We start from the raw sequence: 19,651 nt of genomic DNA on the forward strand, positions 1-19,651 counted from the left end.
GTGCCCGTGCCTAAGATGGCGGCGGGGGAAACGGAAGCGGGGCGGCGGCGCTCTGGCCGCGCTCTATGGCGGGCGCGGCGGGAGGACCCGCCCGCCCCGCCGGCTCCAGCCCCCGTCCTGCACCGCTTCCCAAGGGAACACTCCCTATCAGGCTCTCCCATGGCCTCTGGGGAATAGGGACAAAGTCCCTCTCAAGTCCAGGGACTAAACGGCTTAGCTAAGCAGAAAAGTTCAGCTCCAACCCGTCCGGCAGAGCACTGTGCTGACCTTTCCAGGCACTAAGAGCATGCTTATAAATATAAATACAACAATATGTATTCTATATAAAAAATATGTATTATATATGTATATAATATGTATATCATATGTTATATATGTATATAATATTTATGTATAGGAAGGAGGTGAAACTTGGCTGAACAAATATATATATTATATATTTTTATTTATATATATATATATATATATATATATATTATATGTATCTCAGCCTCGGGAGCTGGGACAGTGAATGGAAGTGACACCACCATGAGGATCCATCCCCCTATGGTCAGGATGACTCAGAGCACCTGACAAAGCAGCAGAAATGAGGATATCTCACAGAAATTATACATTGCAGGGAAGGCAAACAGCATTAATTTCACCACCAGCACTGCCCCCCTCGCTGGGTTCCCCATGGAGGGGAGAGGTTTTTCCTGGCAGTTTCCTAAGTTGCTGTGCAAAATCATCATCTCTTGGCCTGTGTCCTTACAGCTGGGAGTGGGGAAGGAGGAGGAAGCCTGGTGGGCTTCATTCAGGCCACGGAGGATGGACATTCCATGACTCAGTGGCTCCCCGGGCTGCTCTGGCGCGTGGGGCTGGGTGTGTGACGGCAGCAGTGCCTCTGGCAACCACTCCCTGTCACAAACATTTCATGCTCAGCTGGGAGCTGCAGCATTGCCATCGTTCCCCTTCCGCTGAACACTTCATTAAATGTTGTCCCTCTCCAGCGTCCTCCGTGCAAACGAGACGGAATTGCCTGTGTCCCCTCCATATGGCACCGCTGCGCTGCCCAAGCACCAGGATGGAAAGTTTCATCTCCCTTCACCACACCTGGTGACATGTCACCTGTCCCTGTGGTGTTTCCATCCCCACATCTCCCTCCTCCCATGTCCCCTGCGGGTCCTTCATGCCTGGGCAGAGCAGGGGCTATTCCAGCTCGACTCCCACATCCCAGCTTGTCCCCAAGACAAGGCGAGAGCTGACAGCATCAGCTGCCCGAGTTCACTCTGAGGAGGCAGCACAGCCAGGCGTGGGGCTCTGATCGGGCCTTCGGGCTGGAATAATCCTGGGATGAATCTGCAGCATCCATCTGCCAGGCACCCCAGATCTCCCCCCGTGGGCACCCCAGGCAAGGCTCCCCCCCGGCCCCACACACAGAGGTGTGTTATCAGCACCTGCTCACAACAGTCACAGCACCCTCGCTACAGCCCCAACCTCCTCCCGGGCGGCTGGCTTTGTCCCTCAAAAGGAGCCAAGGAAAAAAATCTGGGGGGAGCCAGACTGTTTCTGTGAGGTAACAGGTTGGCTGCTTCCCTCCTGCACCCACTGGAGAAATGGCAGCTCCCATGGGAGCAGGGACATTCTCCTGCAGGGACACTCAAACAGGAGGGAACAAGGCTGGGAAGGAACCCTGGCACTGCAGGGGCCATGTTAAATCACCTCTACAGAACACACAACCCCCCGAAAGACCTCCTCCCGCCCTTCTCTTTTAAAGCCCTTCCCTCCTGGCTACCTGGAATCAGGTGTGTGGAGAAGGAAGGGCTGTTTAACCCCTTCCCAGCTGGATCCTCGCTCGGCAGCCTCAGCTCAGGGATGATGCTGTGGCCTCTGAGTGCCCTCAGCCTCTGCTTTGCCCTTCAGGTCCCTGAGCACCCTCCTCCTGCCCTCCTCCTGCCCTCCTGCCCTGTGGGGTGCTCAGAGCCCTCCCGGCCACTGGGGTGGATCCCGCTGGCATTGTCACTTCCCTGTGCTCTTTCCCAGCTGCTGAGGCTGAGATGCAACAAGTTTGTTTGTTCTGCTGCAGGGCAGCCCCCGGCACAGCAAGACACACCTTGGAGGGGCTTGGTGTCCCAAAATCATCCCGCCCTGTGTTCCTGAGATTCCCCCTTGGTGAATCAGCAGCTTCATCCCCGCGGGGGGGAAGGCCCAGCAGAGCCTGGGGGTCCCACCAGGATGGCTGTTGGAGGTGCAGGGTTGGGATCAGCCCCTGAGGAGCCCGGGCAAGGGTGGCGGGCAGAGATCACGCTGTTATCACTGCCACAACCAGCCTTTCTCCTGGAAAAGGGAACAACTCTGATTTCTCTGCGGGCTGAAGGTCACGCTCGGTTTTACAGCCAGGCAAAGGAGAAGAAAGGAGCAATTCTGTTTACTTAGGGAGTAATTAATATCCCAGCTCCTGGCATGTACAGAGGCAGCAGGAACCTCCCCCACAGCGCGGTGGAGAGCGAGGCTGTGCAGCCCTTTATTATTCCATTATGAGCTGGGCAGGATTAGGAGGGCGGGTCAGGGAACAGCGCCGGCTTTGAGCAGGTTTAGCTCCTTTCCAAAGGCTTATCCCGGCTCAGTCTCACTCTCTGGACACCACGCAGTTATTCTCTGCACAAGAGGGGCTTGAGCAATGCTGGAAGGGGAGAGTGGGCAGGGGGTCATGGAGCTTTAATAGCCCAGCAGGGAAAACCTGGGAGGTTCCTTTACCAGAACTCGGTTTATATGTTGAATTTCAGCAACCAGGGAGGGCAGTTCCTCAGCTCTGCCAAGTCCTGCATTGCTCCCCAGGGAAAGCCAGGCCTCGGCGCTGCTCTGGGGCAGTTCCGTGGGGTGGGACGGCCATTGCAGGCAGTTTCCTGCAGAGCCGGATGAGGTTTTGCTCTTTATTCTTAACCGAGTTTCTCCCTGGAGCCCGGGTGGGGTGGCCGGAGCGTGCCTGGCAAGGAAAGAGGAGCCGTGGGAACTGAGGCAGCAAATCCCTCTCCTTCTTTCCCAGGCCAGAAGTTGGGGGCTGCGGTGGGATGCTGTGCCCCTCATAAGTAATTCCACGCTGGGAATGCTGCCCACAGGCATCCAGCCTCGTAGCAGGGATCACCCCTGGATGGGGATCAAGCCTCTCAGGCCAGCCCCAGCCAGGTGGTTCTCATCGGCAGCCTCTGACTCACCTCTCAAAAATTCCTGTACTCCCATCATGGCAGGAAACCGCTACAGGGAAGTGGTGAAAGCCCTTTGAGGGCCTGAAATTCGGCTTCCCCCAGCCGAGGGGGAGATCAAACAGCCGACTTTGGCCTCAATCCCTCTGACGCCAGGGTTTGTCATCGGAGGGGGGGGTGTCTCGGCTGAGCAAGCGGGGTGTGTGGTTCCTCCAGACTCAGCAGCTTTTTGCTGGGTGTTTGGGAGTGTTTTCCCCGAGGAGGCCTGAGCTCAGAAATATTTTTGAGCAAATAATCAGCTGGGAGGAATGATCTCAGCTCGTCGGCATTGTTCAGGCTTCCCGGTGAGCCCTGCGGTCCCGGGCTGTGCCGGCAGCTGTGGAGAGCTCGGCAGAGGGTCAGGGCTGGGGAGCAGCCGCCCAGCAGGTTGCAGAGCCTGGCTGAGATTTAGGAGCTTCCAGAAAACCCCCAGCTCCTTGGAGACTGGGAATCCTCCAGGGCCAAGCCTTGGGCCCTGAGTGAAGCTGGATTGTGGGGGATACCTGCTGCTCCTGGGTCATGGAGACAGGGAGAGGGTGCAGCCGCTTGCCCAAGTTCTACAGCAAATCAGTGGCAGAGCCCAGACCTGTGTCCCAGCTCAGGTGGGATGTGATCCCAGTCACCCTCCTGCAGGAGATACCTCTGTTAGTCCTGTCCCCTCCTGCTCCGTGCTGGTCCCCTGTGTCAGCACCAACCCCAGGGCCAGAGGGGCTGAGCTGCAGTCCCTGGGCTGGCTCTGCACAGAAACGGCTCCGTCTCCGCACCGGCCGCTCCTGCAGGCGCTGCCTGGAAAGTTCCCACTGCTGCAGTCGGTGCCTGTCCCCCTGCCAAGCCTGCAGCCCTGCCAGCCGCGATGCAGCCCCGAGCCGCGCTATTTATGGCTCCACCTTGAGACGTGTACCTTCAGTGGTGGGAACGATGCTAAAAGGGATGGATCCGGGATGAGTGCATCTCCCTCCCGTCCCTGGGTGGCTGCCGGCGGATGTGGCAGAGCAGGCAGGGATCTGGAGGAGCTGCGTGTCTCAAAGGGAAACGCTGCAGCTCATCTTGCAGCAGAGCCATGTCCTCTGCACAACTCCTCCGGGGCTGCGATGAAGGCAGTGGGATCCCAAAATCCAGGCCTGCCCTGACACCGACTGTTCCAGGTCCATGCTGCAGCTCCCGGATTTCATCAGCAGGGGCATGAAGGGTTACAGCAGGGCTGGAAAGCCCCCAGCCTCTGTGCTTTCTTCCCCCAGCATAAGCTCCCTGTGGGGTCTAGCTCCTCTAGCAGCTGGGGGCAGAAGCAGAGGAGTCTGGGGAGGGTTAATTGCCATATTTAACCCTTGGCTTCTTGCACAACTCAAGACAAACCTTGTCCGCTGCTTCTGCCTCGGTATCCCCAGACTCAGAGCATCCACCACCTTCTCCAGCAAGCCAAAGGCACGGTGCTTCAAACACACAAGCCTTCTCTCCCAGATGATGTCTGTGGGGCCTGGGATACCCCACAGGCCCTCCCAGTGATCTCGGTGGTCACGGCTGGGCTGGGCACGCTGCTCCGTGGGCAATGAGGAAGGAGGTGGGGGGATTCTCCACCAGCTGTCTCCGCTGGCTCCGGCTCCGTGCTGCATCCCCACACTCCGTGCTGCATCCCCACACTCCGTGCTGCATCCCCACGGCACATCCCAGCGCTCCCGCCCACGCACACGGCCTGTGCCGCCGCCCAGGCGGGAATGGAGTCGATCAGGACAAACCTGACCGGCAGACACCTGCCCATGGCGCAGGAGCCCTGGCTGCTGAGCACCCCTCGGGCTGACGTTGGGGTCGAGGGAGCTCGTTAAGGCTCCCATAATTACCACAGCCCCCAACTGGTTGCCAGCACTAAGTGGGGAAGGAGCCGATCCCATTTCCACATTAGACAGCACATCTGAAGGCAAACAAGTGGTGTCCATGTGGGACAGGGGCGGATCAGCCTGTGGCTGCAGGGAGCAAAGGGACCTGCCTGGGGCTGATGGTGGCCACAGGGCTGGCCATGGCATGGAGTGGGTGTCCAAAAGTGGCACAGCATCGAGATGGGCTTGTCCCCACAGACCAGCACTAAGATGAATAAGCTGTGCCTGGGTGTCCCCTGCCATCACAGAGGCTGACTTTATGCTGGTCCCATGCCCCACTGAGAAAAACCTGGCTGCAGTCCCCTCATTTCCCTGCCCTTGGCATCCCTGCCATGGGCAGCCCTTCCCTAACCCTTCCTGCCCCCTTTGCCATCCTCGACACCTCATGATGAAGCCACTCTCAGCCCCTTTGCCCACAGCATGACCGTGGCCAGCAGAGCCTGGATGGGCATTCCACTGCTATTCCAAGTGCAGGCAGGCAGGGCAAAGGGGGATTCCTGCCACACGGGGCCATGGACGGATGTAGTGCGGTGAGGACAGAGCCCAAAGCAGCCTCATCGCCCCGTGGCACCTGCCAGGAGCAGTGTGACAGCTGCTCCCACATCCTCCCAAAGTGACTCGTGCCTTCCTGAGCGGAAATTGGGAGCGGGTTAGTCACCAAGAAGGGTGAGGGGCAGGTCAGGACGCTGCACTCTCCGGCATCCAGCTATTTCCTCCCATGACACCTTGCTGAGGAACCTCAGGGCTGTTTACAAACGCTGGACTGTGTCATGGCAGAGGCCAGGAAAGTGGCCGTGCCTGAATCTCACCCAGAATCAGCTGTGAGTGCTGCGGTTCCAGAGCCAAAAGCATCAGGGCTGGGAGCAGGCTTTGCCCCATCTGCCCCTCTGAGCATCCCTTTGTACCCACAGAACCCAGAGAAGTCTTTCTGGAAAGCGCAGTGCTCCAAAGCATGGGACCTGGACTCTCCTCTTAGGTCACTGTGGGAAAACAAGACTCAACAGCGTTATCTGCCCAGCTGATCATCCCATGCCCTCCCTGCAATGTTTTGGCCAGTTCCAGTGGGTATAAGCAAGGACAGAGGGCTGAGGGCTTTCTGCTAATTAAACTGCCCTAAGTGTGAAGAGCGATGCCCCCCTGAGGTGCAAGCTCAAGGTTAAGGCAGAGCTGCATCCACGGGGAATTGGTTGGCAAAAAAATAATCCTTGTTGGGCTGGGCCAGACCCCCTGGAGCCTGACAGTCCCTTGGGAGGGTGAGGTCAGTTCTATCGCCAGCAAAAGCTGCTGTAAGTGATTTTTGCCAGCTGCCACCGGGCACGGAGCAGCTCGCAGCCATGCTGGCACCCTCCAGGCAGGTCCCCTAGGCTCTGTCTCTAGCGCTCTGTGCCCCCAGGTGGGGTTCAAAGCACAGCCCACCTCCCTCCACGGGGCTCCGTGGCCATGGCACCCTCCAACCCTCACGGATACCTGATGGCGAGCCACCAGTCACAGGCAGGACATTGTTCCACTCCATCCTCCCTCCTGGAGGTGTCCCCCGCCGGCTGCCCGCTGTCCTCAGCCCTTGCCGTGCCTCGATTTCTCCAGGCCCCCACTCTGCTCCTCTCTCCCTGTGCCGACTGGAGAGATGCAGAAATGGTGTTGAACGCCGTTCGGCCCAGCGTGGGGGCTCGAGGGACCTCCGCCAGCGCCCATCTGTGCCTGGCTAGGAGCGATGTGCAGGAACCGGGGCTGCGGTGGCTGCCCGGTGCCGCTTTGCCGATGCTCTCCCGGCGTGACCGTGGGCCGGTTCCCTGCCCGCCCCAGCACCCGCGGGAGCACCCACGCCAGACACCCGCCCCGGCAGCGCAGACCCACCCGCGGCAAACCCGCGGCGTCGCTTTGCCCCCGCCCGTCTGCAGAGCCGGTTCCCCCCGGAGCCCTGCCCGGAGCGCGGGGCGGCGCTTGGGGAAACTGAGGCAGCTGCCGGGGGGGTGCGGGGGGTGCCGGAGCAGCCCCGGGACGGGCCCCCTCCCCCGGCGGGGGAAGGGGTGGCCGGGGGGGTGGGTGGGTTAAATTTTTATGAATGGGGCCGCCCCGCCTGCCATCGCCGGGCGTCAGCAGCGAGCGGCGGCGGGCGGCGCTCCCCGGTGCCTCCCGCTCCGCTCCGCGCCCGCTCCGCCGATGGCCGCCGGCCGCCGCGCTCCCCCGGAGCCCGGCGGGGGCCCGGTGCTCCTCCAAGGCATCTTCGGCGCGGGGCCGGCCCCCGGTGCCGCCGCCTGCTCGCTGTCGCTGACGGCCCGGGAGCTGCAGGTGCGGCGCCCCGGCGGCTCCCCGGGCGGCTCGGCCGGTCCCGACGCCGCGCTCCGCCTGGCCGACTGCGTGGGCTCGGCCGCCTTCCCCGCGGCCGCGGCCGCCGCCTGCTTCTCGCTCGTGTGTTACCCGCTGCGGGGGCCGCGCTGGGGGCCGCCCGCCCGCCAGCGCCTGGAGCGGACCTTCCGCGTCTCCCGGGGGCCCGACGCCGAGGGCAACCTGCGCATCGCCCAGGCCTGGAGCCGCCGCATCCGAGAGCTCGCCGTGCCCGCCGTGCCCGCGCAGGACGGTGAGTGCCGAGCCGACCCCCCTGGGACCCCCTCCCCGCGCCCCTGGGGCTCGCCCCGTCGGGGCTGTGCGGGGGTCGGGGCCGCTCCGCCGCCCGGCCCCACGCGGGACGGCTGCTGCCGAGCCGGGAGCGCTGCGCGGTGTCGGGTTCCACGGGGGGACACGCACGGGGTCACCCGGACCCCCCCCGCCCCGAGCTTGGAGGGGACGGGGACATCCCCCCGCGCAGCCCCGCGCCGGGGGTGGGGTCTCCCCCCTTTCACCCTCAGTTTCGAGGGGCATCAGGGACGTGGTCGCACCACAGGGGCCCTTTGCACGCAAACACCCCCCCTCCATCGCTCCCGTTCGATAACTCTAAAGCTCCAAAGGGCAGCATGATCCAAGGAAAAAAAGTAATCATTGCTGACGCAGGCAGGACGGGAGCCAGGCACTGTCCCCTGTCCCCAGCAGGTCCCATCCATCACTTGGGATTTGGGGACAGGCAAACGCTCCCCGGGACCCCCCGGGGCCCAGCGGGGTCCCAGGGCAGCCCGGAGGGGTCTGGATTTCTGATCCCTCTCCCCCCGGGAGTTGCCACCGTCTGGAAGGGGAGGGTCCGGCTCGGGGGCCGCATCCCCCAGCTCCCGCAGGCAGGGCAGGGCGCGCTGGCAGATAGTTGAACATCTGAGCAGAGATTCAATTATATGCACTACTTCATTTATTTGGCTGTCCAGTCGCTCTGATCAGACTTGGAAATTAAGAGGCATGCGGTTAGAGGGATCCTGTCAAATCACATTTAGCCCAGCTCTTCCCTGCTTGGATTTTAAAATGCAGCTTTTTTTTTTTACGTGACCTGCAGCTACAAAACAACTTTCTGCTCCTCTTCCTTAAGAATAACAACAAAAAAAAAAAAAAATCAGGTGGAATGGGGTGAGGGCAAAACCAGTTCCCCAGCTCTGTATCCAGCCTGAACTCTGCAGCTGGAAGTCTCGGAGCGCTTTCCAACCCTCGCCCTGTGAGCAGGCGGTGCGAGGGTGCTGGGGCAGGAGGCAGCTCGTGGCACGCGGGGGCCCCCGGGGAGCCTGAGGAAGGAGGACGGGAGAAGGCGGTGCGGAATTTTGCAGTTATTTTTCTCACTGAGGGCCGGCAGGATTTGCAAACCTCCTCCCTCAGTTTTGGGACAGGGCTAAAAGTGCCCCTTGCCCACACCCTGCGCTCGCACGTGCCGGCGGGGAGGCCTGTGCGGGCAGATAAGGCCGTGCTGGGGAGGCTGTGTGCGAGTCCGTGCGGAGCAATCCTGCCACCCTGTCCCCACCGGGAGGGGACCTGGGAGCCACTAGTGATCCTGTCCTGGTGTCATCTCAGCTCCGGCATCCTCTGGGATAAAAGCCCTGCGGAATGCTACAGCAAGGATGAAGCTTCCCCCTTCTTATTTCACCCCAAAGGATAAACAAAAAGTCTCTCTGCGGTTGATAACCCCAAAGCTGGGGCTGCCCGTGGAGGGCAGGGATGTGTCCCAAATTGCAGCCATCTGGGAGGGAAGAAAACTGCCACCAGGCTTGTGTCCTGACAGGGAAATCCAGCCCCAGGGACGCAGTGGAGTGGCTGGGGCTGCAGACGGCGAGGTTGTGGCAGTGTGGTCCCGGCCTGAGTGTGCCAGGACACATGTGACATGGGGGGATGTGGGCAGAGGGACTGGAGCAGAGTTTGTGGACTGCCAGCAGCCAGAGCCCCTTCCTCCTGCTGACTCAGTGTCTGCTCTGCTCAGCATTTGAGGCTGAAAGCGACCGCAGTGTGCCGGGAAGTGGCTCAGCCTTGCTGGGATGCCAGGGACTGGCCGGAGTTGCGCAATGGGAAGGGATGCTCTGAAATCTGTGTTCCCTCCGAGCATCGCCGCTGCTGGGCTCCAGCTCTGACCCAGCACCTTCCAGTCCCGCCGTGGGGCTAAGCCTGGTGCTGCTGGTATCACTGGTCCCTCACTGGGATCACGTCCTGTCGCTATTCACACCCTGATACCAGCAGTTTGCCCCTTTTGATGCAGTCATGGCATCCTTCTGTGCCCTCCAGGCAAGGATTGGGTCCTTGTGGTCCCAGCCATACCCCACTGCCCAGAGGTGGCCACGGGGCAACAGCCACAGGTCCAGGCAGGATTTTCAGGCGAGACCTGACCGCAGCTCCATGTGCGTGTCAGAAACGATGTGCCTGGTTAACAGTGGAGGGTTAAAAACTGCTTTTATGTTCTTGAAGCGCCTCCTGCTCTTATTCTGCATCTTCCAAGGTTGGAGGGGGAGAAAGAAAGAGAAAAGCCCCCCATCACCTTCCTCCAGCAGCTGGGGTTTGAGCCCAAACCCCTGCCTAGGGGCTCGTTCATATTTGCCATAGGGGATTTAGTGGCTGTGAGGGCCAGGGAAACTCCAGAGGGGAGGGAGCAGGGCAAGCCCAGCCCCGGGGTTACTGCCTGTTATCCCTGACCCGAGTTGGAGTGGCCTCTGCTCCGGGTGCTTCACTGCTGTCCCCGGGGGAAGCCATTCCCCTCTTGTCTGGCACCCACTGATAAGGGGCCGGGAGTGGCAGCTGGGAGCCAGCCTGGAGCCAGCACCCAGAGCCAGGCTCAGCCCCACTGATGGGGATTTCACACGCAGATCTTGCCTGTGGACTTGGTGGCAGGTCCCAAACAGGTGTCAAGGGGACAAGGAGCTGTGCTGGAGGGTGACAGCCTCAGCCCCCATCCACGGGGGCAGGAAGTAATCCTGATGGCACTGAAATCAGCAGAGCTCTGTGTGCTCCCAGAGCTGGGATGGGCAAGGAGGTGGGATGCTCCAGTCATATGGAGCTCGTGGCCATGACTGATGTGATACTGGGTGTCACCCAGGGGAGGTGACACGTGGTGACCTCCATCACCCAGGCTCACCTCTCCCCACCACCATCCCCAGAGTGGGCAGCAGGAGGGGGTTTTAGCTCTAAAACCCCAGCTGGTGTGTTCAAACAGCTCAGACCACCCCAGATGAGGCGGGGGCAGGCAGACACCCCCAGCCCCCTCGAGTGCCTAGAGGGGGTTCCAAGCCCAGGACAGTGCTGGCAAATGCCTCTGCTGTCCTGACTCAGCAGCTCTTCCTGCTGAGTCAGCAGACGCAGCCCTCATGCTGTCCCACAGAGCCCGTGTGCTGGGGTGGGCACCCACCACCCCCCTGGGGCCACGGCTTAGGGGGCCCAGAGCTGGTGGGGACACCCCCAAACTCCCCCAAACCAGCTTCACCTTGCAGAGCCAGGGATTTCCAGAGGCACTGAGGGAGCCTGAGTCGCACTGCCCTGCTCACTTCAGGGCTTGGGGTGCCCCAGCAGCACCCGGGGGTCCTGCCCTCCTCGTCCTCCCTGTGCTTCCCTCACAGGGCAGCTCAGTGGGCTCTCCCTGTCCCCCTGCACGGGGACCACTGGGCTTGGGGAAGGTGATGCTGGAAGCAAGCGGGGCGGGGGGGGGGCAGAAGAATGGGACCCCTGCCAGGCTTGTAATTACAGCCCGACTGAGGCCCTCGCAGGCGAAACCTGAGCCCCGTGGGGAGCAGGGGAGGCAGAAGCGTCTGTCTGCCGGCTCAGCTGGCTGTCCTGGCCCCTCTCCTTCTGGGGGGATGTGGGGAATTGGAGCCCTTGTCCTCCTACTGGAATGGCTGGGGTGCTGCGAGGCCCCATCCTGGGTGTAAAAGATCCCTGCTGATTGTGGGGGAGCTCAAGGTGAGCCCCTGCAGGCCCCCAGGTCCCACCTCTGCTGCTTCCTCAGCATTCCCTGCAGGGACCCTCCATCCCTGCTCACCCCTCATTGCCTCTGGGTAGGGATGCCGCCCAGGGAGCTTGTAGGGATCAGGGAGGGGCAGCTCCCCTTCCTGCAGGGTTTTGGCAAACGCTGCTCTGGATGGCAAAGCCCTCCCTGGGCAGTGCCATGACCCAGCAGCCAGAGCTCCCTCTCCCCCCTGCAGGTGACAGCTATGGGGTGCTGCCCCGGCCCTGCCGTGCTCTGGTGCTGCTGAACCCGCAGAGCGGCTCCGGCCGCGCCCTCGACGACTTCCAGGCTGTGGTGCAGCCCATGCTGGCCGAGGCTGAGATTGCCACCACCATCTTCATCACCGGTGAGTCTGCCAGCAGCTCCCTCCTCTTCCTCCTCCTCCTCCTCCTCCTCCTCCCTTCCCTGTGATCTTTCCTGGGCTCCTCCAATGGCCTCGTTCCTCCTGCATCACCACAGCTCTGGGTCCTGTGGGTTGGTTGTGCTCAAGAGGGGTGAGAGCCTCGCCTCCTGAACCCCTGGCTGGGGTCACCATCTGGGGGGTGGCAGCAGGCAGACAGAGGGTGATCTCGAATCTCTCCACTTTCCCTGCAGAAAGACCCCACCACGCACACGAGAAGGTGCGGGATGAGGACCTGTCGCAGTGGGACACGCTGGTGGTCATGTCCGGGGACGGGCTGCTGTATGAGGTGAGGGGCACCTTGGGGCGTCTGGGCTGGGCAGAGAGCCAGGAGAAGGGGGTGCCTGGGGCAGGAGCCAACCTCTGGTACGAGAAAGGCAGGCAGGGAATGGCAAAGGAGAGATGGCACCAGGATTGGAGCAAAGCAGCCATGGCCTTCGGCCTGGCCTGTCCTGGGACACCGTGAACTCTTTCCCCCTCAGCTGGGCAGGGGCCGCTGGATTCCTTGGGTGCCACAAACTCCTTCATCCCTGCAGGTGGTGAACGGGCTCATGGAGCGTCCAGACTGGAAGGACACCATGAAGAAGCCGCTGTGCATCCTGCCAGGAGGCTCTGGGAATGCCCTGGCCGCCTCCATCAACTACTATGCAGGGTGAGTCCTGGCCCCGTGGGGCACCTGCTGTCTGCACTGCTGTCTGCACTGCTGTCTGAGCACACAGGGCTGTGCTGGCACCAGGTGGGGGAAGAGAAAGGCCATGCAGGGCTCTGGCCCAGGGGGAGGGTGCTGGGATGTCCAGGGGTGCCTGTCGGGGTCCTCACCTACCTGGTGTAGAACAGCCATGAGCATGGGATTGCATCCTTGTGTACCCACCTCTCCACATTCCCTTTCTCCTCTCTGGGCTCAGAGTCTGGTAAAGCTTTACCCTAAAGGATCCACCCCAGGCACAGCCAATCCTACTGTGGAGTGGGGGGATCAGGATTGCCATGACTCGGTACCCTCTTTCAGGAACTGGTTTATCCTTTCCACCCTCAGCTAAACCTCTCCCAGCAGGCTGTCCCTGAGGGACATTGTCACCCAGCTGGGATATGTCCCAACCATGACAATAAGGGTTTGCAGGTGGATGTTGGGACAGCAGGAGGGGCCCTGAGCTCCAAACTCACCCTCTCCATCCCCTCGCAGCTACGATCACGTCGCCAAGAAGAAGCTGCTGACGAATTGCACCTTCATCCTGTGCAAGGGGCTGCACACACAGATGGACCTGGTCTCACTGAGCACGGCCTCGGGCAAGCGCTTCTTCTCCTTCCTCGGCTTCGGCTGGGGCTTCATCTCGGACGTGGACATCGACAGCGAGAAGTACCGCTGGCTGGGCAGCGCCCGCTTCACCCTGGGCACCCTGCAGTGCCTGGCCAAGCTGCGGGTGTACCAGGGCCGCCTGTCCTACCTGCCCGCCGGCCCCGAGCAGGGCACCTCCCCGGCCCCCAGGGACCCTTCCACGCCTGTCCCCAACGGCCAGGCCGGCCACGCGCCCGGTTCCCTGCCCACCGACTCGCTGCTGGCGCCGCTGGGGCAGCCGGTGCCGGCGCACTGGACCGTGGTCCCCGAGGAGGAGTTCGTCCTGGTCTACGCCATCTACCAGTCCCACCTGGGCACCAACCTGCTGATGGCACCGGCGGCCCGGCTGCACGACGGCTGCATCCACCTCTTCTACATGAAGGCCGGCATCAGCCGCGTGGCGCTGCTGAAGCTCTTCCTGGCCATGTCCAGGGGGACCCACCTGGACTTGAACTGTCCCCACCTGTGCTACGTCCCCGTCCGGGCGTTCCGCCTGGAGCCGCGGGTGGCCGCGGGCATCATGACGGTGGACGGCGAGGCCCTGGCGTGTGAGCCCGTGCAGGGCCAGATCCACGGCCGCCTCTGCCGCGTCGTCAGCGGCTCCTGAGCTCCGGGTTCGCCCTCCCTGCAGCGCTGAGCTGCCGGCACGGCCCAGCACGAGGGTGGCAGAGCCTTCCTCCCACTCAGGAACCTCCTCCTCCTCCTCCCGTAGCAATAGGTCTTGGGGGCTGCGGGGCTCGTCCCCTCGCTTGCCCCCACGCTTAGCTTTACCCCCTCGGGGACAGCCATCAGCGCTGTCCCAAAAATGAGCCACGAGCCCCATCAGGTACTCGGTGCCGGCGAGACGCCAGCGTGTTTCATCCTGGTACGAGGTCCCGGTCCAGGCGGCTGCGCCGGCACAGCCCCGTCCCCTCCCCGGCTCGGACGCACACGGTGGCATTGCTCGTGTCCCCGCCCGCCGCGGAGCCAGTGCCACCCCCCCAGGGATGGTCAGGACCAATAGATCTAATACAGGAAACCGACTTTTTTTTTAAAGAATGTTTCTACCCAAAGCTTCCTGTTAGAAGCAGAGTTTATTCTTGTGATAAATGCAATAAATGTCTAGCGTTTGCAAAAAAAACCCCAAAAAACCAAACCTCCCCCGGGTTTTAAATCCGAGCTCATGGCTGGTGTCAGGGGCAGGGCTGCGGTGCCGTCACCCTGGGCTGGGCTCACACGCAGATGTCAGGACGGGTTTAGCTCAGCGCCGTGGCCCTTCTCTCCCTGGTACCCTGGGGCCAAGACCAGCATGGAGCGATGGAACCAGGAGATGCTCCCAAGGGAGATGCCGAGGAGGCAGGACGTGGGGCATTGCTGCCACCCGCCCCGATTTTTGGGGTGTGTCGATGCCTCCGGGCTCAGCCTCACGCTGTGTCTGATCGAATCCAGGGAGCTCAGCCCTGCAGTGACACTTGGGGACATCTTGGGGAAGGTTCAGTGCCTCCGAGGGAGAGCAGGGAAAGTCTCATGGAAGAGGTTCAGGGAGGGGGTTGTTGGAGCCGAGGGGTTTGGCTTTCTGCCGGGAGCAGGGGCCCTGTGGGGCGCTCTCAAATCCCCTTTCCCGGGCAGTTCGGGGCCAGCTGGAGCCCTGCGACAGGTCCCTGCCCGGGGGCTCGCCTGGGGGGGATTACTCAGCCTGTTTGGTATAAAATTGCAGTAATTAAACCTCATTTACAGCGCTCAAGTACAAAGTAGAAGAGTAAACAGTGGTGGCTGTTTGCATTTATTCATCTGCAAACTATGCAATTAGGATGGCAGATCCGGGAAAGAAGAGCACGATTGTCCTCCCCCCCGGCCCCACTCGCTCATGGAGAGCCGAGTTCCTGTCCCTGAGCCAGCAGGGCAGGCGGCAGCTGGGAACCACCTCCCAAAATAAAGTTATTTCCCCCGTGGCTTTGGGCCAGGTGTAAAAACAGGCTGAGCAGTAACTCTCTAACCCTCTTGAGCTGCTGGAGGGAGAGCCCAGGGCAGGGGACACGCTCTGAGCTCTTGGCTGTGTCTGCCAAGTGACACAGCTCAGCAGAGCGGAGCCGTTCAGGCTCACAGCACCTGAAAGGCTCCCTGGAGTCTCCACCGGGAATGGCTGTGTGCCTCACAGCAGCAGGTCGCCTTCGATCACCCTTGCCCTCCTCCCCTTTCCCAGGTTTTGCTGCGCATCTTTTCCATCACCCATCTGCTTCCAAAACCTGTCAGACAGCAGCAACGGGCTGATCCTCCCATACAGCCCCTCGCTCCCGGCACCCGAGGGAGGTGGCAGAGCTGCCGCCCACCCCTCGAGAGGTCTGAATAACTCCTGCAAAGCCGTGAGTCTCAGCACACCAAGACACCGCTCCTGCAGCCAGAGGGGGTGAGGGAGGGCACCCACGGGGGGCAAACACGGCATCCCCCCCCCATCCAGCCCAGAGCCTGGCACAAGGGGTGCGCAGGAGAAGTGCCAGAAACGCGGCGGGGGGTGGGAAGGGAAAGAAAGAGACAGCAGTCAGAACTACTCACAGAGGCAAAATTTAATGGCAAGTCATCTTCCCTCCTTTATTACACCTTGGTTAGCCAAACAAAAAAAATCTGCAGGTAAAAAAAGTTTTAATGGTCACACAGCACTTTATACATATATCGTAAGCAACCAAGCATCCACATCTGCACGTGAACGACACACCTCTAAGCATGGCCTCAATAGTCAGGTCTGGGTTTTTTTTAATTCATTAAATACTGTACAGAATCAAGGCTACAAACTGATTTTGTAATGCTTCTTCCCCAACCCCAGCACTTAAAACAGTTACAGGCTGCTCTCATTTGTACATCACACAGTCGTGTAGCCAGTTTTAAGGCTAACAATATGCATCATGCTTTGGCTTTTTTTGTGTGTTTTTAAATTTTTTTTTTTTAAGGTTTTAGCCTTTTAAATTTTGTTACCCTTAAATATTACATACATACACAAAAAAATTACATAGCTGCAGTGTGCTCACCACCAACCTCATCACCCAGGAGCTTCACATTATCAAAAGCTTTAGAAAATTTGTAAACCTCTGTGCACGCTTGGGTTTGGGACAGCTGCAGAGAGCGAGCGATGCCGGGGGGAGCAGCATCCCAGTCCAGAAGGCCTCACACACCTCCTCGGAGGGAGCCCCAGCAGCCTGTGCAAAAGCTCTTGACAAGGATCAGAGACTTTTCGGGCGAGGGGGAGGACACGCTGCCTGCCCAGCCCCTGCCCTGTGAGATGAGAGGTGCAGAGAGTAAAGGGGGGGCACAGTGGAACCCTACAGCTCCTTCTCCTTCACCCCCAGAGGGTTCCTCCCTCCCTCCCTGTCCGGCGGGGGCTCAGGGCAGCCACAGCCTGGCACTGGGGACAGAGGAGGTAGTGTCTGTGGATCACCAACCGTGGTTTTGCCTGGAAGAGGTTTAATCATTTGTGGAACCAGCCTCTCTGCCTGCCCTTCCCCTGCCCTGGAGCAGCAGCCTCACCCCTCGGCCCCGACACTCTGGAGACGCTCCCCGTGCTCCGCTCAAAGGGATCCATTCATTGCAGAACGTGGCCATGGCTCCAGCTCACACTGCCCTGCCCAGGGCTCTCAGCACCTCTGCACCCCAAAGCTGGGTCTGCCAGACCTCCCACCTGCCAGGCAGGGAGAGCTCCCAGTGCCAGAGCAGGGCCAGAGCCGCTGCACAGGCGATCCACCCACAGACAGGACCTGGAGAGAGCTCAGCCCAGGTCTGCACTCACAGCCAAGCCCTGTGTCCTCCAGAGCACCGGGAGCAGCCTGTGCCTTCCAAAATCCCAGCAGTGTGGAAGGGGACACTGGAAGGGCTTTGTGCAGCCACCCCTGGAACATCAGGGGGCAGCTGGAAAGAGTAGGGAGCTGGGTGGGGGGATTTGGGCTGGTGGGTGCAGCCCTTGGTGTTTGAGGGAGCAGAAAGCACCATGCCAGCATGCGGCATTCTCCTGCTGTTCCTTGTTTCTAACTGAGGCCAGACCCTGGCCTGGGGTGAGGGGAGGAGGCCACAGCCATACTGAGCAAGAGCAAAGGAGAGCTTTGGCTCCATCCTTACTTCTGGCAGAGCCATCTGCTCAGCCCGACTGGTCCCCAGGAAGCCTGGCACCACTGTCTCCCTGTGCAGCTGGAAGGACCAACGGACTCTCCCTGACAGATTATGCTCCACATGGATGCTAAATGGGTGCCTCTCCAATACCTGAACACTGGGCAAAGGCAGTAGTGTTGGAGTGTGACCTCTCAGCTCTAGAAGCGAAGGTAAGTGTGTGCAGACAGGACCAGAGGCCTCGGGAAGGTGTCTTGACCATGGGACTCTGGCAAGTCACTGCTTCAAAAAGTGCTCATGGTCACCAGCTCAGGCTGCTGAGGCACTGCCTGCCCTAACCAGCTGTTTCCCAGAGCTTCCAGCAGTGCTGTGGTTGGGATTAGGGACAGGAGGTGCTGTGCCCACAACACTGCTGAGCAGAGCTGACCCACCACAGGAAACAGCTGGCGAGGGAAGGAGCTGATAACAGCCCACACCAGTGTCTGATGTAACAGCACAGGAACCGCCACAAACTGCTGCTGCTGCAATAGGGCCTCACCACGACACGGCAGCTCCTTCCCTTGGCTCAAACCGCTCCAGAACACCCCTGCAGAGCTGGATGAGGGAGCAGCAGCCATGCCAGGTCCATCCAGACTCCTGCCAGATCTACAACAGGATCGCTTGCTGCTGCCTGCCCGGATGAGGCTGGGATCCAGGGTGGGTGTAGTGCTGTGTGACAGCCGGGATGGCTGGGAACGAAAGATGTGGATACCTAAGCAAGAAACGAGGGCAGAACCCTGAATCCCATGTATTTCTAGAAGACAGGCATGCATGGTGGGGAAAAGGGAAGTTTGCCTTACTCTGGAGAAAAAGAAGTGGGGATGGCTAGACTTGCTTCCAGAAGAACGACTGGAAGTTGCAGAACTGGATGGAAACCCCGCAGCACTACCAGGGCAGCATGAGAGCCAGTGCAGAGCTCTGGCCCTGCCTACCAATCCCAACTGGAAGAACCTTGTAGCTATCAGTGAACAACTAAGACTAGAGCAACTCTGTATGGTGTAGACAACGCCAATGCAACACAATCCAATGTCTAAGTACAGATAAGCTGGGGTAGACTTCATAGAACCCATGGGAACGCCGAGAAAAATGAAAGACTGGGAGGGCATTGCCCTTCATTTCCAGAAACTACAGCAATCCCTTCTTCTGGCTGGAACCCCACCAGAAAAAACTGCTGGGTGTGTAGCACTGGGTGGGAAGAGTCCTTGTGTGGAAAGGTGCCCCAAGATGAAAGTGCAGAGGGAACGTGGCTGCAAGACTGCTTCTGTGCAGGTCTCAAATCTTACCATTGCAGGGTCAAACTTGCAAGAAGAGCACGTACATGGGACAGGGGGAAGGAAAAGGGGCTGGGGGCAAAGAGTTATTCATGCTTAGACAAACCTTTCCTCAGAGGAGCAATCAGGCCTACCACCTTCTTTGGAACAAACCAAGCTGAGGAAGAAAAGCTGGAAGGAGAAGCCAGTTGATTGGTAACAGCATTTGCCAATTTACTTTCTGCTGCTTTCCCTTCTCCCCTGCACCTGCCTGTCCCTATCCTGATGGTTTATTTGTCCTCTGTCCACTCTGGGATGTTGGCCCCTGCTAAGGCAGCCCGGTACTGCTGCAAGACACCGCGGATGCTTTTAATGAACCCCTTGGACAAAGGGAAGAGGGGGAACCCAATATCAGGGTAACCGCTCTTCTCCGGCAGGAAACTCCTGTAGCTCTTTCTCCGTTTCTTTGGTTTCACGCTGGGCTGCGCGGCAGAGTCCTGGGCAGCCTTCCCCTCGTCCGTTCGGTCTCTGGCCAGGTCCCCCCTGGCTTGGCCTGTGCTCTCCGAGTCTGAGTACTGTTGGAGGTCACCGGCGTTGGGCGTCGGGGTCGTGAACTCCAACTCGTCCAGCTCCTCCTTCCCATCGAGCGCCGAGTCGGACAGTTCGGCGGCCGCCCCCTGCTCCGAGCTGCTGCCGTACCCCGCCAGCGATCCCGCAGCGTCTCCGGGGCTCTCGGCCAGGGCGGCACCGGCGGGGAGCGGGGAGGCAGAATACGCCCCGTTGGCCTGTTCGTGGCTGCGCTCCACCAGCTCGTTTGTCTCCAGCCAGGACTCGATGCGGGACACCAGGCGCCAGCCGTGGCAGCGGAAGTGCTCCCGGATCTCGTGCTCAAAGACCTCCACGGGCCGGCGCAGCAGCTGCATCATGGACTGCACCACCCGGATCAGCGTCATCTCGTTGTAGCAGCGGCTGTTCTCGTAGCCCTCCTGCAGCCCCCGGTCGCTGTCAAAGCCCGCCTCGTTGTAGTAGGGCTCGTTCACCAGGATGAGACCTGCCGGGACAAAGGGACACCGAGGCGTTAAGGGAGGAACACCACTGGGAATCGCCATCCCAGGCAGGCACTGCTGGGCCACGA

General features: G+C 60.5%; 3 protein-coding genes across 7 annotated transcripts in view; 1 reads left to right on the plus strand and 2 right to left on the minus strand.

The window, feature by feature from the left end:
* Nucleotides 1-2,391: 2,391 nt before the first annotated feature.
* LOC113992713 lies at nt 2,392-7,592 on the minus strand. Of its 5 annotated transcripts, none has more exons than XR_005566825.1 (2): nt 3,195-7,592; nt 2,392-2,965 (listed from the first exon to the last, which is right to left on the minus strand). XR_005566825.1 is itself a non-coding variant. In XM_039390192.1 (2 exons), exon 2 carries the CDS (start codon nt 5,477-5,479, stop codon nt 4,412-4,414), a length of 1,068 nt encoding a protein of 355 aa, XP_039246126.1. In that variant the 5' UTR covers nt 5,480-6,708; nt 6,947-7,592; the 3' UTR covers nt 2,392-4,411. The 5 variants fall into 5 exon arrangements, 3 of the variants coding, with proteins under 3 accessions (XP_039246126.1, XP_039246128.1, XP_027586128.2); XR_005566826.1 differs by having other exon boundaries at nt 2,392-2,637; nt 2,737-7,592; XM_039390192.1 differs by having other exon boundaries at nt 2,392-6,708; nt 6,947-7,592.
* SPHK1 (sphingosine kinase 1) lies at nt 7,239-14,987 on the plus strand. Its single transcript, XM_027729908.2, has 5 exons — nt 7,239-7,670; nt 11,620-11,769; nt 12,018-12,112; nt 12,360-12,475; nt 13,004-14,987. The coding sequence occupies exons 1-5, from the start codon at nt 7,253-7,255 to the stop codon at nt 13,761-13,763; spliced, it is 1,539 nt and encodes a 512-aa protein (XP_027585709.1). The 5' UTR covers nt 7,239-7,252; the 3' UTR covers nt 13,764-14,987.
* A 694-nt stretch (nt 14,988-15,681) lies between these two features.
* UBE2O (ubiquitin conjugating enzyme E2 O) overlaps nt 15,682-19,651 on the minus strand; it is a 62,069-nt gene continuing 58,099 nt past the window's right edge. The window contains exon 18 of the mRNA XM_027729894.2: nt 15,682-19,567. Coding sequence (XP_027585695.2) covers nt 18,807-19,567 — 761 coding nt within the window. The 3' untranslated portion in view covers nt 15,682-18,806. The remainder of the gene's footprint in view (nt 19,568-19,651) is intronic.

Source organism: Pipra filicauda, unplaced genomic scaffold (assembly GCF_003945595.2).
Source record: "Pipra filicauda isolate LSUMZ 115617 unplaced genomic scaffold, ASM394559v2 scaffold80_size11013439_pilon, whole genome shotgun sequence".
Classification (NCBI taxonomy): domain Eukaryota; kingdom Metazoa; phylum Chordata; class Aves; order Passeriformes; family Pipridae; genus Pipra; species Pipra filicauda.